The sequence below is a fragment of the Myotis brandtii genome, unplaced genomic scaffold (assembly GCF_000412655.1).
Source record: "Myotis brandtii unplaced genomic scaffold, ASM41265v1 scaffold166, whole genome shotgun sequence".
Classification (NCBI taxonomy): Eukaryota; Metazoa; Chordata; class Mammalia; order Chiroptera; family Vespertilionidae; genus Myotis; species Myotis brandtii.
Window position 1 is genome coordinate 542,903 of NW_005356087.1, and position 12,945 is coordinate 555,847.

General features: G+C 42.3%; 1 protein-coding gene across 1 annotated transcript in view; it reads left to right on the top strand.

The window, feature by feature from the left end:
• The window catches only part of FREM2 (FRAS1 related extracellular matrix protein 2), a 358,247-nt gene that overhangs the window by 203,117 nt on the left and 142,185 nt on the right, over window positions 1-12,945 (top strand). Inside the window, exons 5-6 of the mRNA XM_005862726.2 lie at window positions 6,224-6,349; window positions 7,432-7,683. Of these exons, the coding sequence (XP_005862788.1) occupies window positions 6,224-6,349; window positions 7,432-7,683 (378 nt within the window). The remainder of the gene's footprint in view (window positions 1-6,223; window positions 6,350-7,431; window positions 7,684-12,945) is intronic.

The following is a 12,945-nucleotide window of genomic DNA, read 5'->3' on the forward strand; positions in this document are numbered from 1 at the left end:
CTTTCAATGTGCACAAATCCATGCACCAGGCCTCTAATATATATATAAAGTGGGGTTGAAAAATAATGTTAATTAGAAAGTCTACCAGGAAAGTCTTTCTTCATCTCTCCTTTTCTAGTTTTTCTCCCACAGACCACACATTTCTGCCAGAAATTAGTCAACAGAAGACCTAAATTTGCTGCTAGACCTATTTACCCTCTATTAGACCAAGTAGAGGAGTAGATTCCAGAGCCAACAGCAAGCTCTAGACACCCAGATTTCTTCTTTATTTATAATTTAAACCCATTGACACTAACAAGAAGTCCTGGCTGGTTTAATTAAACTTGCATGAGCCATAATGTAGGAGAAACCAACATTCAGGTATTCAAGGTATTATACTAAAATCCCATACATGGGACTTTTCTGAGTAACTAATTTGAAAAAAAAAAAATATGGCCACTATAGATTAGCAATATAGAATAAATATTATATATGATCAATTCTGTATTGGTCAGCTGGGGCTGCTAGAGCAAAATACCACAAACTGAGACAGACATTTACTTCTCACAATTCTGGATGCTGGAAGTCCATGACCAAGTTATTAATGAGAGGCTTCTTCCTGGCTTGTAGTCAGCCATCTTCTTGCTATATGTTCACATGGCCTTTTTATAGTGCATGTGCTTGGAGAAAGAAAGAACTCACTCTTCCTCTTTTTAAAGTGCATTAATCTCATCATGAGGGCCCTATCATTTAAAAAAAAAACTTTATTTTTATTTTTTTATTTTTTTTCTTTATTGATTAAGGTATTACATATGTGTCCTTATCGCCCCATTACCCCTCACCCCCCTGTTGTCTGTGTTCATTGATTAGGCTTATATGCATGCATACAAGTCCTTTGGTTGATCTCTCCCCTTACTACCACCCTCCCCTACCTATCATTTTGACCTCATCTAAACCTAATTATTTCCCAAAGGCCTCACCTCCAAATACCACCATGTTAGAGGTTTGAACTTCAACATATGAATTTTGAGGGATACAAACATTCAGTCCACAAGAAAGTTTAATAAAGAAATGAAACTTTATGTAATATTTCATACAGTAACCTGAGAACTGCCAACCCCAAGGTAATACCAGAGTTAATTTCTGTAAGTCACAGAGATTCATTGCATAGTTGATTTGAATATTTCTTGGCACTTTGTATAATTTTTTTACTGAAGTTTTATGACAATTTCTATGTTGAAATTTTATATTTGCTAAAATCCTACTTCATAATAGTAGGAATAATTTTTACCCTTACTAAAACTTATCTTGAAAATAAATAAGAAAACATATTTCTCTAGATACCACTTTGTTCCCATTTAAAGCAAAATTTGAAAGTAATGTCTACATCTATTGTCTTCCAGTTTTCTCCTACCACTCCATCAGATCTTTATTTCCTTTACTCCACTGAAACAGTTTTGGTGAAGATAATTGGTGATTCCTCTTGAACAAATCTAATGATCTCGGTTTTTACTTTACTTAACTTGTCAGCAGCATTTGAGACAACTGATCATCCCTTTCTATTTTTTAAAATGCTTTTGCACTTGACTCCAGTACCATCACTGAGACCCTTCTCAACCTTCTTTGCTCAGTTTTCTTTATTGCCCTGATCTTCAAATGCCCCAGTTACTCACTGGATCCATTGTCTTCTTTATCTATAATCTTTTGCCAAGTGATTTTATTCTGACTCATGGGTTTACAAATCATCAGCATCCCAGTGACTCCCAATTATATTTCCAATCTAGACCTCTCCATTGAAATCCAGAATTATATACCCACTTGGCTAATTTGACATCACAGCTTGGATATGTAAAATATACCTCAGTTTTCATATGTCCAAAACTTGATTTCCAGCTCTAAATTTAATTCTCCACAGTCTTCCCCACATCTCTTTATTGCAATTTTATCTTTCCAGTTGATCAAGACAGCAAAACTTGGATTCATCCTTGATTCTCCTGTTTTCTCATGTATGACATCCAATCTCTCAGAAAACTCCTTTGGCTCTTCCTTTATATGACCTACAGATAACCATATTATATCACATCCACTGCCACCATCTTCTCCAGTATTCTATGTTCTCTTTCCTGGGTATTGTAAAGCTTCCTAACTGGACTTTTTGCTTCAGCTCCTGGGCCCTAAGGTCTACGTCACAAAAGCCAAAAATAATGCCCTTAAAATATGTCATTTTATAGCACCCCCATGTTCAAAGCCTTCCCACACTTTTATATAGAGACTGGATATACAAACATAGGAGAGACCACATATTAAAAATACAACTTTGACCCACAACCTACAGCAACTGGGGAACCAAACCACAACCTCTGTAGCAATCAGCTTTAAAATGGTCAGTACTTGATCACTTACTGACAGCTTTGTTTGTTTTTTGTCCCTACTTTCAACTTAAGACCAACTAGTTGCAAAAAATGTTCCCCTCCTAGTTAGTCCTCTTACAGTTTCTTTGTGCCAATAGCCTGTACTCAGGACACACTTGAAGCCTTCTCTTTATTTTATTTCACTCTTAAGCTTTCTTATTCTTCTGTCTGCCTTTGAGTCTCTGCCGAATACAAGATTAATGGTGGCTGACTCCTTTGCTATAGTAACTGAATAAACAGTTCACTTGTTGGAATCCCATTGGTTGGTCTTTATTTCCACAATATCTTTCTCTAAGTAAATTACAAAGTCCTTCCAATTGTTCTGAAAGCTCCAGGTAATCTGCCTACCACCCAGCCCATCATTCCTTCTCTGTCCCCATGTCCTACCCTCTCCTTCTTGCCTAGGTTACTCTGACCACTCAATTTACTCCTACCTGTTCCTTGTACACACCTGACACAACCTGGCCTGAGGCCCTTTTTACTTGTTCAGCCCTTTGCCTGGAATTCTCTAAGTTATTCACAGAAAGCTTCTCATTACTACCTTGCAATCTCAGTTCAAATGTGACTCTAACAGAGATATTTTCTATGACTTTCCTACATAACACAGACCACTCATGAACATACCCTGCCTCAGCCCTCTCTTTTCCCCCTCAGCATATTCTATATTCTTTATATCATTTGTCACCTCCTGGAATAATACATATTTTATTGTATATTTGTTTACTTTCTTTCTCTTCTCCACTCCCAACTAGTATGAAAATGAGACCAGGGATTTTGTTTTCTTCTATATCAATGTTTGATAAATGAATCCTATATAATAAAAGCCTAATATGCAAATCGACTGAACGGTGAAACAACAGGTAGAATGACCAGTCACTATGACGCACACTGACCACCAGGGAGCAGATGCTCAATGCAGGAGCTGCTCCCAGCCCTCAGGCCAGCCAAGGCAGGTGCCAGCGGGGGCCCCCTGGATTGCCCTGCATTGCCCCGCAGAGGGAGGCGACCAGCAGCGGCAGCGGGGGATGGGGCCAGCCAGCGAGCGGGCAGCAGTAAGGGGCGGGGCGGCCAGCAAGCAGGTGGGGGGGGGCAGCCAGCGAGCAGGCCTGCACTGCCCCTGATCACCCCACTGGTCACTTCCCGCAGAGGAATCCTGAGGGGAACCAGAAGAATGAATGCCAACCTCTCTTTGCTCTTGCACAGTCCTCTGAGTCCTGCTGTGTTCCCCTTTGACTGACCAAACCAAAAGCCAGAGCACAAAGGAAACTTTGATGTGGTTCACATTAGTCAGTTCCAGGGGCACAAGGCAGGGTGGAGAAGGATGGAACATGGACCTCGAGGGCCTGTGTTCATGATTCCAGTGTTCTTTTTTGTAATATCAGAAGCAGTGTAGCTTACTTTATAAAAAATAAAACACAAATCATTTTCTGTGTATATATGAGACTTTCAGTGAAACAGACTCGCTGGCAAATACCAACATAATCTGTTTGGGGGGTTATCATGTCAAACTATTCAACTAAATGTGTTGTTGAACTAAATGTACTTTTATATGGAACAGTGTTTTTTTCAATAATTTATGCCATTTTTATTATTTAGGTAACCTTTCATATACCTTAAAATGAATTATTGAATCTTATTATCCTATCTAATAAAGAGGGAATATGCTAATTGACCCTCATGCCATCACAAAGGTGACGGTGCCCACAGCCAATAAGGAGGGAATATGCTAATTGACTGCCCCCTCCTCAAAGATAGTGGCGCCCACAGCCACAAGATGGCCGGCAGGGGAGGGCAGTTGTGGGCAATCAGGCCTGCAGGGGAGGGCAGTTGGGGGGGACCAGGCCTGCAGGGGAGGGCAGTTGGGGGGGACCAGGCCGGCAGGGGAGGGCAGTTGGGGGGGACCAGGGTGGCAGAGAAGAGCAGTTGGGGGTGATCAGGCCAGCAGGGGAGCAGTTAGGCATCAATCAGGCTGGCAGGGGAGTGGTTAGGGGGTGATCAGCCTGGCAGGGGCAATCAGGCAGGCAGGCAGGCAGGCAAGCGGGTGGGAGCCAGCAGTCCCGGATTGTGAGAGGGATGTCTGACTGCCAGTTTAGGCCCGATCCCACAGGGCCTAAACCTGCAGTCAAACATCCCCCGAGGGGTCCCAGATTGGAGAGGGTGCAGGCTGGGCTGAGGGACACCCCCCCCCAAGTGCATGAATTTTGTGCACCAGGCCTCTAGTCTATACATATACAAAGCTAAGTGACCGGCCAACCAGCTGACTGGCTGGTAGGTATGATGCACACTGGGAGCAGACACTCAACACAGCAACTTTGCAGAGTGCCCTCTCGCACTCCAGGACCCCTCAGGGGATATCAGAGAGCCAGTTTCAACTCGATCCCCACAGGCCAGGCTGAAGGACCCCACCTGCCAGAGGGACCCTGCTCACTCCACAGACACCCCAGGTGCACCTGACCAGGGAGGGACTGCAGGAGGTTGGCTCCAGGGTGTGTCCAGCCCATCTCACCCAGTCCTGCCCCACCGGCCACCTTCTAATTAATTTCCTTTCAATGTGCACAAACCCGTGCACCAAGTCACTAGTATAAATATAATGTTGTATATTATTTATTATTGTTATTTCTCCAGGGGAAGAAATAAACCACAAACTTATTTCTTATGCCTGATGAATACTTTAATGAATTCTAAAGGAAATGCTATAGTTTTTTTGAGGCAAACTTCATTATCTTTATTTTTTAATTTATTTTTATTGTTGGGAGTATTACAGATGTACCCTATTTTCACCCCTTATCCCCCCATCCACCTAGCTCCCACCCACACCAGCCTTCATTTCACTATTGTGTGTGCCCATGGGCTATTCATATATGCATATAAGATCTTTGGTTAATCTTTTTCCACCCTCTTCCCCCCTTCCCTCTGAGATCTGTCAGCCTGATCCATGCTTCTATGTCTCTGGACCTATTTTGCTTATCAGTTTATTTTGTTCATTAGATTCCACATATAAGTGATATCATATGATACTTGTCTTTCTCCAACTCGCTTATTTTGCTTAGCATAATAATCTCCAGGTCCATCCATGCTGTCTCAAAGGGTAAGAGATCCTTTTTTTTACAGCTACATAGTATTGCATTCTGTAAATGTCCCACAGCTTTTTTATCCACTCATCTACTGATGGACACTTTGGCTGTTTCCAGATCTTAGCTATTGAAAATAATGCTGCTATGAACATAGGGGTATATATATTCTTTCTGATTGGTGGAACTACTATTTTAAAAACAACAAACAAAGAAAGAAACCAAGTGTTGAACAGTGGATTATTATTTTTTAATTATTTAAAAGGAACACATTTGGGGTTAGAAGAACAAATATAGTAGACTTAGTAAGATTTCAGTTTTAATCCTGTCTTACCAGGAAGATTCCTTGAAAAATAAGTTCAACTCTGTGAGTCTGAGTTTCCTCATCTATAAAGTAAGAGGTGAGCAAAAATACCATCTTAGGTCTCTTCTAACTCTAAAATTTGACTAATAAATTGAAAGGTATTGATTAGTGCCAAAAGAACAAAGTTGGATTTTAAAGGAAGCATGTCAACAGCACTTATTAATTGAGAAAAAATAAAGATAAAGGCAATGTTGGCTTTTATTTCTAGGTTAAGAATTCACTAGTCCAAGGCCTGCATGCTGTATAACAACTTGTCCCCTCTGCTTCTTCTTTCTCCTCACACTGTATTATTCTAAAAGAATATCCAACGGGGGAAATCAATCATTAGAGAAATTTTAATTTGCATAGAATTGTTTCAGAGATGAGAAACAATGACTGTGATTGTGTTTTCTCCTTAGAACCAACTGTATTTATTCCCCAGTCTGAATACTCCATTGAGGAAGATGTTGGTGAACTATTCATTCCCATCAGGAGAAGTGGAGATGTGAGCCAGGAGTTGATAGTGATCTGTTATACACAACAAGGTAGTTGGAAATACACCCCCCCCCCGCAAAGATAAAAATAAGCATCTTTAACATGTTGGCAACATAACATCATGCCATGAGAGGCATATTTTATAATTATAATTTCCATAGGAAAAAAAAGCAGTTATCCAGAAATCTTTCTTCACCATTGTCCTCTAAGAGGATCTGGAAGGACTCTGCTGCCTCTTACACAAAAATATTTTTTTCACTTGGTTTGCTTACTCTACTGTTCAATGCTTTGTGGGTTATAAGAAATTGAAGGTCCCTCATTCTCCCACCCAAGGCTGCTGAAGTAGAAGGTAGTAATTATTAAAAGAGAAAACAAAACAAAAAGAGGCAAAGAAATCACTAGTATGAAAGAAAACTAATTTCATACTAGTTTGAAACTCATTGCAATCAAATTTCAGAATATTTTTTTTGCTCATGGGTAAGTATCCTCTGAAAGGTGATTTTATATAATTAAAATTAATACATAATATTCATTAATATATTCATAATATAACTTAATATTTATTAATATTCTGGAAAATAAGTAGACTTTCTAAGGATGCAAAAGAAAAAGTAATATATGCTGTTGATATCTGAGCTGATCTTTAAAATTTCTATTAATGTATATGCATTGACAGGTAGTAGAGAATAGTGATTAAAATTATTGCCTTCAGGATCAGCCTTCATTCAGCTCTGGGTTATATAATTTAACCTATAAGCCTAGATTATCAAATGCATAAAACCCAATAGAATAGAATGGTTGAGAGGATCAATGAGGCAATGCCCATAAAACACTTGGTACTTTATCTGCACACAGTAAGCAATAGGAGCTATTATTATATAATATTGTGTTGTTCTAAAAGACAACTGGCAGAAAATAGAGAAAACATTTGAAACTTAATATTTGTCATACGTTTGATACCATTGTGAAGTTAATGTGTGATACTAGAACAGTATAGAAGTGCTATTGCACTTTCTAGGGGTGTTAATAGATATTAATTGACCATTGAAATGCTGTGTGTGAAAATTAATTTTTGAAACATCCTTGTGATATGTTCTATATAAAACATCTTTTGTATTTTCTCTGCCTCAAGGAACAGCAAGCGGAACTGTGCCGACATCAGTGCTGTCCTATTCTGATTACATATCCAGGCCTGAGGACCATACTAGTGTCATCCGCTTTGACAAACATGAGCATGAGAAAATGTGTCGGATTGTTGTGATTGATGACTCCTTGTATGAAGAGGAAGAGACATTCCATGTCCTTCTGAGCATGCCTATGGGTGGTAGAATTGGATCAGAATTCCCAGGGGCTTGGGTTACAATCATCCCTGACAAAAATGATGGTAAGTACTAATACACCTGAAAAGTATTCTCTTTCCAGGCAGATGAACATTAAGCACAGATTTCTAGACAAAAAATAAAAAATAAAAAAATGACAGTGTAAAAAATACCACATTCACATTAATTTTACGCTTGATTTTATGGTATGATTAAGTTTCAAGTTGGCTCTATCAAACAATTTGTCTTCGTTAATTTAATATTTTTATTAAATTTATTAGGCTGACACTGGTTGACATAAATATATGTTTCAGGTGTGGGTTCCTGTTACAAGATCTGTATATTGCACTGTGTGCCCATCACCCAAAGTCAAATCTCCTGTCTCTTCCTGTGGGTTCTTGTCCTATGAAATTTGAAGAATAAAATTCGTGGACTAAAAGATTTTAAATAAAAATTCAGAAGTTTATTGGAAGCATATACAAACTCCCCCTAGGAAGGGGTCCCCAAAGGGGACCCCCCCTGGGGAGGGGACCCTAAATGGGAAAAACCTTTTCTCTCTCTCTCCCTCAAATGGGAAAAAATATAACCGATTCTAAGGTTCTTTGTCTCCAGGTTTATAAAGGCTCCTAGCTCTTTGTCTGAACATGACCCTTTCTAATTGGACCCTTCCTTAATTTATGACCCCTGTGCTTTCCTAATTGGTCATTCTTCTGCAGACTATCAATTTCAAAGGTCAAAGCCCAGCTGGTCCCCCCCTCTTCCTCTCCCCGTTATCGTGCAACATTCCTCTACCCTCTGTGAAATATGCCTTTCTCCCCCCTTATCTTATAACATTTCTCTATCCTCTGTGAATGTGGATTGAGGTAACAAAGTGTTTTGTTTGCTTCTTGGATTTGAGGATCTTTTTCTCTCCATTCCCTTCTCCTTTCTTCCTCCTCCACAATGCTTATAATTCTAATATTGCTTTTTCTGATAGAGTCAGCTAATTCTTGTAAAGCTCTTTCATTTTTCTTTATTCTCAGATCTCTCTATTCTTCCCTCTGTGTCATTTCTTTTTCCCCCCTCTGTGTCATTTCTTGATTCCTATCTTTGATATTACTAATTCTTTCCTCCAGCTGGTTGGCTGTTTTCTATGCTCAGTAGTTCACTCTTAATCCCCTTCATGGCATGCTTCATTTCCAGGATTTCTGATTGGATCTTTTTTAAAGTTTTAATTTCTTTGGTAAAGTACTCCTTTTGTTCATTGATTTGTTTTCTGAGTGCATTGAATTGCTTTTCTTTATTTTCTTGCATCTCACTGACTATTTTCAGAACTGTAATCTTGAAATCTCTGTCATTTATATCACATATTTCCACGTATTCCAGCTTGCTTTCTGGGGATTTTAATTTTCTTTCTGATCATCCTCATTACCATGGTTATTTATGTTACTAGGGGCCCACTGCATGAATTCGTGCACCTTGAAAGGAACTGTGGGCCGATAAACTGTGGTGGGCACAGGGGTGGGTCTCGGCCCCTCCTGTGCACCCCCGCCCAGCCCCTCCCGCCACGGCCCCCAGTCCCCTATCTGCCGGCAGCCCCACTCCTGCTGTTGCTGTTCCTACATGCTGATGGTGCTGGCTCCGCTCACATCCGCTGATGGTACGGAGCTATTGGGGCTGGTTTCAGCAGCAGGTGTGAGCAGGACCAGCACCGTCAGTGGGTGCGAGCGGCGGCTGCTGCCCTGATCACCTCTCAGGAGCAGGGGGAGGTAGAGAAGCCCTCAGGGGCAATTGGGGCCAGCAGCTGCCGCTTGCACCTGCTGACAGTGCCAAGTGATTGGGAGCGGCGCCGGCTGCAGGTGCGAGTGGGGCTGGCGCTGGCAGCAGGCGTGAGTGCCAGGCGGGACCACGGCACACGGGAGCAAAGAATTTTCAGTAACCACCAGAGACTCACCCCGATGACAGTGACCAGTGCCCCGCCTTGGTCTGGCACCCCCACTCACCTGCTGCACCATCCTGCTGTGGCCAATGCCAGCCATGATCCGTGCATGCCCCCTGGTGGTCAGTGCATGTCATAGCTATCGGTTGTTCTGCCGTTCAGTCTATTTGCATATTAGCCTTTTATTATATAGGCTACTAGAGGCCCGGTGCATGAAATTTGTCCATGGGGGGAAGGGGTGTCCCTCAGCCTGGCCTGCACCCTCTCCAATCTGGGACCCCTTAGGGGATGTCCGACTGCTGGTTTAGGCCCGATCCCACAGGGCCTAAACCAGGGGTGGGCAAACTTTTTGACTCGAGGGCCACAATGGGTTCTTAAACTGGACTGGAGGGCCGGAACAAAAGCGTGGATGGAGTGTTTGTGTGAACTAATATAAATTCAAAGTAAACATCATTACATAAAAGGGTCGTAGCACAGGTCTGTGTCCTGGGAGGGCTTTTCTGAAATTCTGACACACTACCCCAAATAATTGTCAACATAAGAAATGTTTAAACCTGTGGAGAATTATTATGCTGGGTTGTTAAGGCAAAACTGATAACAATTACCTGGAAGCAAAATTTGAAGGGATTGAGAAAATGCTCCAGAGAATGGCAGTTTTGCACCTTATTTTATAAACTAGTGGCCTGGTACACAAAATTTGTGCATAGGAGGGGGGGTGTCCCTCAGCCTGGCCTGCACCCTCTCCAATTGGGGTCATCCCTCTCACAATCCAGGACTGCTTGCTCCTAACCGCTCACCTGCCTGCCTGCCAGATCGCCCCTAACAACTCTGCCTGCTGGCCTGATCACCTCCAACTGCCCTCTGTTGCTGGCCTGATCACCCCTAACTGTCCCTCCACTGCCGCCGGCCTGCTCGCCCCCAACTGCCCCCCCCCCCTTGCTGGCCTGCTTGCCCCCAACTTCCCCCACCGCTGGCCTGATCACACCAACTGCCCTCACCTCCTGGCCTGATCGCCCCTAACTGCCTCTGCCTCGGCCCTGCCACTATGGCTTTGTCTGGGCGGCGGCCATGGAGCCGGCTGGGGCGACCAAGGAAGCCTCCCGCCCGCTCCACCCGCTTCGTGGCTCCAGCCGGTGCCGCCATCTTTGTTGTGTCAATTTGCATATTTTCTCCTTATTGGCTGTGGGCGCCTCCATCTTTATCGTGAAATGACGGTTAATTTCCATATTACTCTTTTATTAGATAGGATGCTATTCTCCTTTGGCTAGGCATGTAGCTTTCTCTGAATAGGTCTTTCTACCATTTGCCAGTAGATGGTGCAGAATCGCAAGATTGTTTACCTCTGTGATCTCCCATACTTGACCACCAAGGCCTCTGTGGGGTCCCACTCCAAGGACCCCTCCTGGGGATCAATCACAGAGGGAAACATCTCTTGGTTTACAGTTAATATACTCCTGGACCTGATTACAAGGGCAATGGGAGGTGAGTTTTTGGAATCCAAGCAGTGGCAGAACTCTGTGGTTCCATTTCTTTGTCTGAAACACCACTGCAAGCCCGACAGTGGTTGGCAGCATGACCCTGCTGCACTTGTCCTGCTGTGCTGCCCCCTGTAATCTCTCTGTTACTTCTAGCTGAAGGAAGTGCCTGCTACCGCTGATTTTCTCCCCTCTCCCAGCCGATCCATGAGCTCTCAGCTGCAGGGCTGAATCTGTGGGATGTTTGCACTTTCCTCCCTTTTGTCTCCCCATTTATCCCTGGTTATCCACCTTTAAATCTTTCAATGCAAGCGTCTCTCAAGTGTGTAACTGTGTTGAGCAACAATTTCTTTGTTGAGTTATAGTTGGTTAACTTGTTGAAATTTCAGGGAGAGAAGATAAGGTGCTCTCTCATGCCACCATTCCTGATGTCCTCAATCTAATATTTTTAAAGGGCAGGAATTACACCTGTGTGGTTTTTCCCTCTGTGCAGTTTCTTTTACCTTGGCGCCTACCATTAGTTGATTAAACTTTTAAAATGTTATGGTGAAGAATTGAAGCCATTTTAATAAGTTTCATCTCCTTTTTTTGGTTTGTTTTGTGCTGCTTTTAAAGGTTATGTTTTATAACATTAATCTCAGTGTTCAAACTCACTTTTCAAAGAAACCAACCAGACAAAGCTGTTAAATGAATAACTAGAAAGGTATACATATGTGAAAAATTAAGTTCTACAGGCATCTCTGTGTACCCCCTCCAAGAGGAAGGGGTATCCTAGACTACTCTTCCTGAGGGAAATAAGTTTTTACAAGGTAATCCTTCCTTTTGAATAGAAAAAGGAACAAAAGAGTCTAATGTTCCCTGTTCAAGAATCATTTGTTCTTTCTTTTGAGGAAAGAGAGAACAAGAAGAAAGACTGTGACTAATTTAGTGAGAAAAATGAGAGCAATAAACTAAGAGATAAGACTTCCAGTACTTGAATATTTTCCTTTTCCCTCCTGATTTTTTTTCCTCATTGTAGATGAAAGAAGAAATTGGTATGATGAGTCTTTTGGTTCAGGAAAAGCTGGATAAGAGTCAAAAGACTTTAATCTGAAACTCAGGATGTTTTTACCTTAAACTTAGATAATATCCTACATGTATAAGCTATTCTAATATTTTTAAATGTTTCTTTAGTTTTTAGTTTAATAAACAATTATATTTTACTAGAGGCCCGGTGCACAAAATTCATGCATGGTGGGGGGGGGGGTTGTCCCTCAGCCTGGCCTGCAACCTCTCGCAATCTGAGACCCCTCAGGTAGGGTCCCTAGGCCTAGCCAGCAATCAGGGCCTATCGGGGCTTTCTTTCCCCCGGCTGCCAGCAGCTGGCCCCACTGCTGCCACTGCTTGCCATCTGTGCAGCGCTTCCCCCCTCCCCCACCACCAGTTGCCTCCATCTACGGGTGACAGGAGTGGGGTGCAATCACTTGGCTGGAATGGGCCCCCCTCTGTGGGGTGATTGATCATGGGGCCCCCAGATCGATCATCCCGCAAAGGGAGGCCCTGCCCACCCGCTGCAGCACCGCCAGCCGGGTGACCTGGGCCTCCCTCTGCGGGGCAACCGATCACTGGGCTCCGAAATCAATCACTGCACAGAGGATAGCCTGGGCCTCCCTCTTCGGGGCGATTGATTGTGGAGCCCCCCTTTCCCTCTCCCTCTATTTCTATTAATGTAGAAAGAAAGTATAGATTGGTGTAATTTTTAAAGTTTAAAATAGAATTAATGATTACTTTATTTCAGTTTGTTTTGTTGCAAAAAATTCTTTCCCATATGATTGCTCTAGAATGCATATGGGGAAAAATAAAAGTACAGAAAAATATTTTATTGATGTATTAATTGACGTATGGCATTATATTGGTTTCAGGAATACAACATAATGATTCAATATTATTTTATA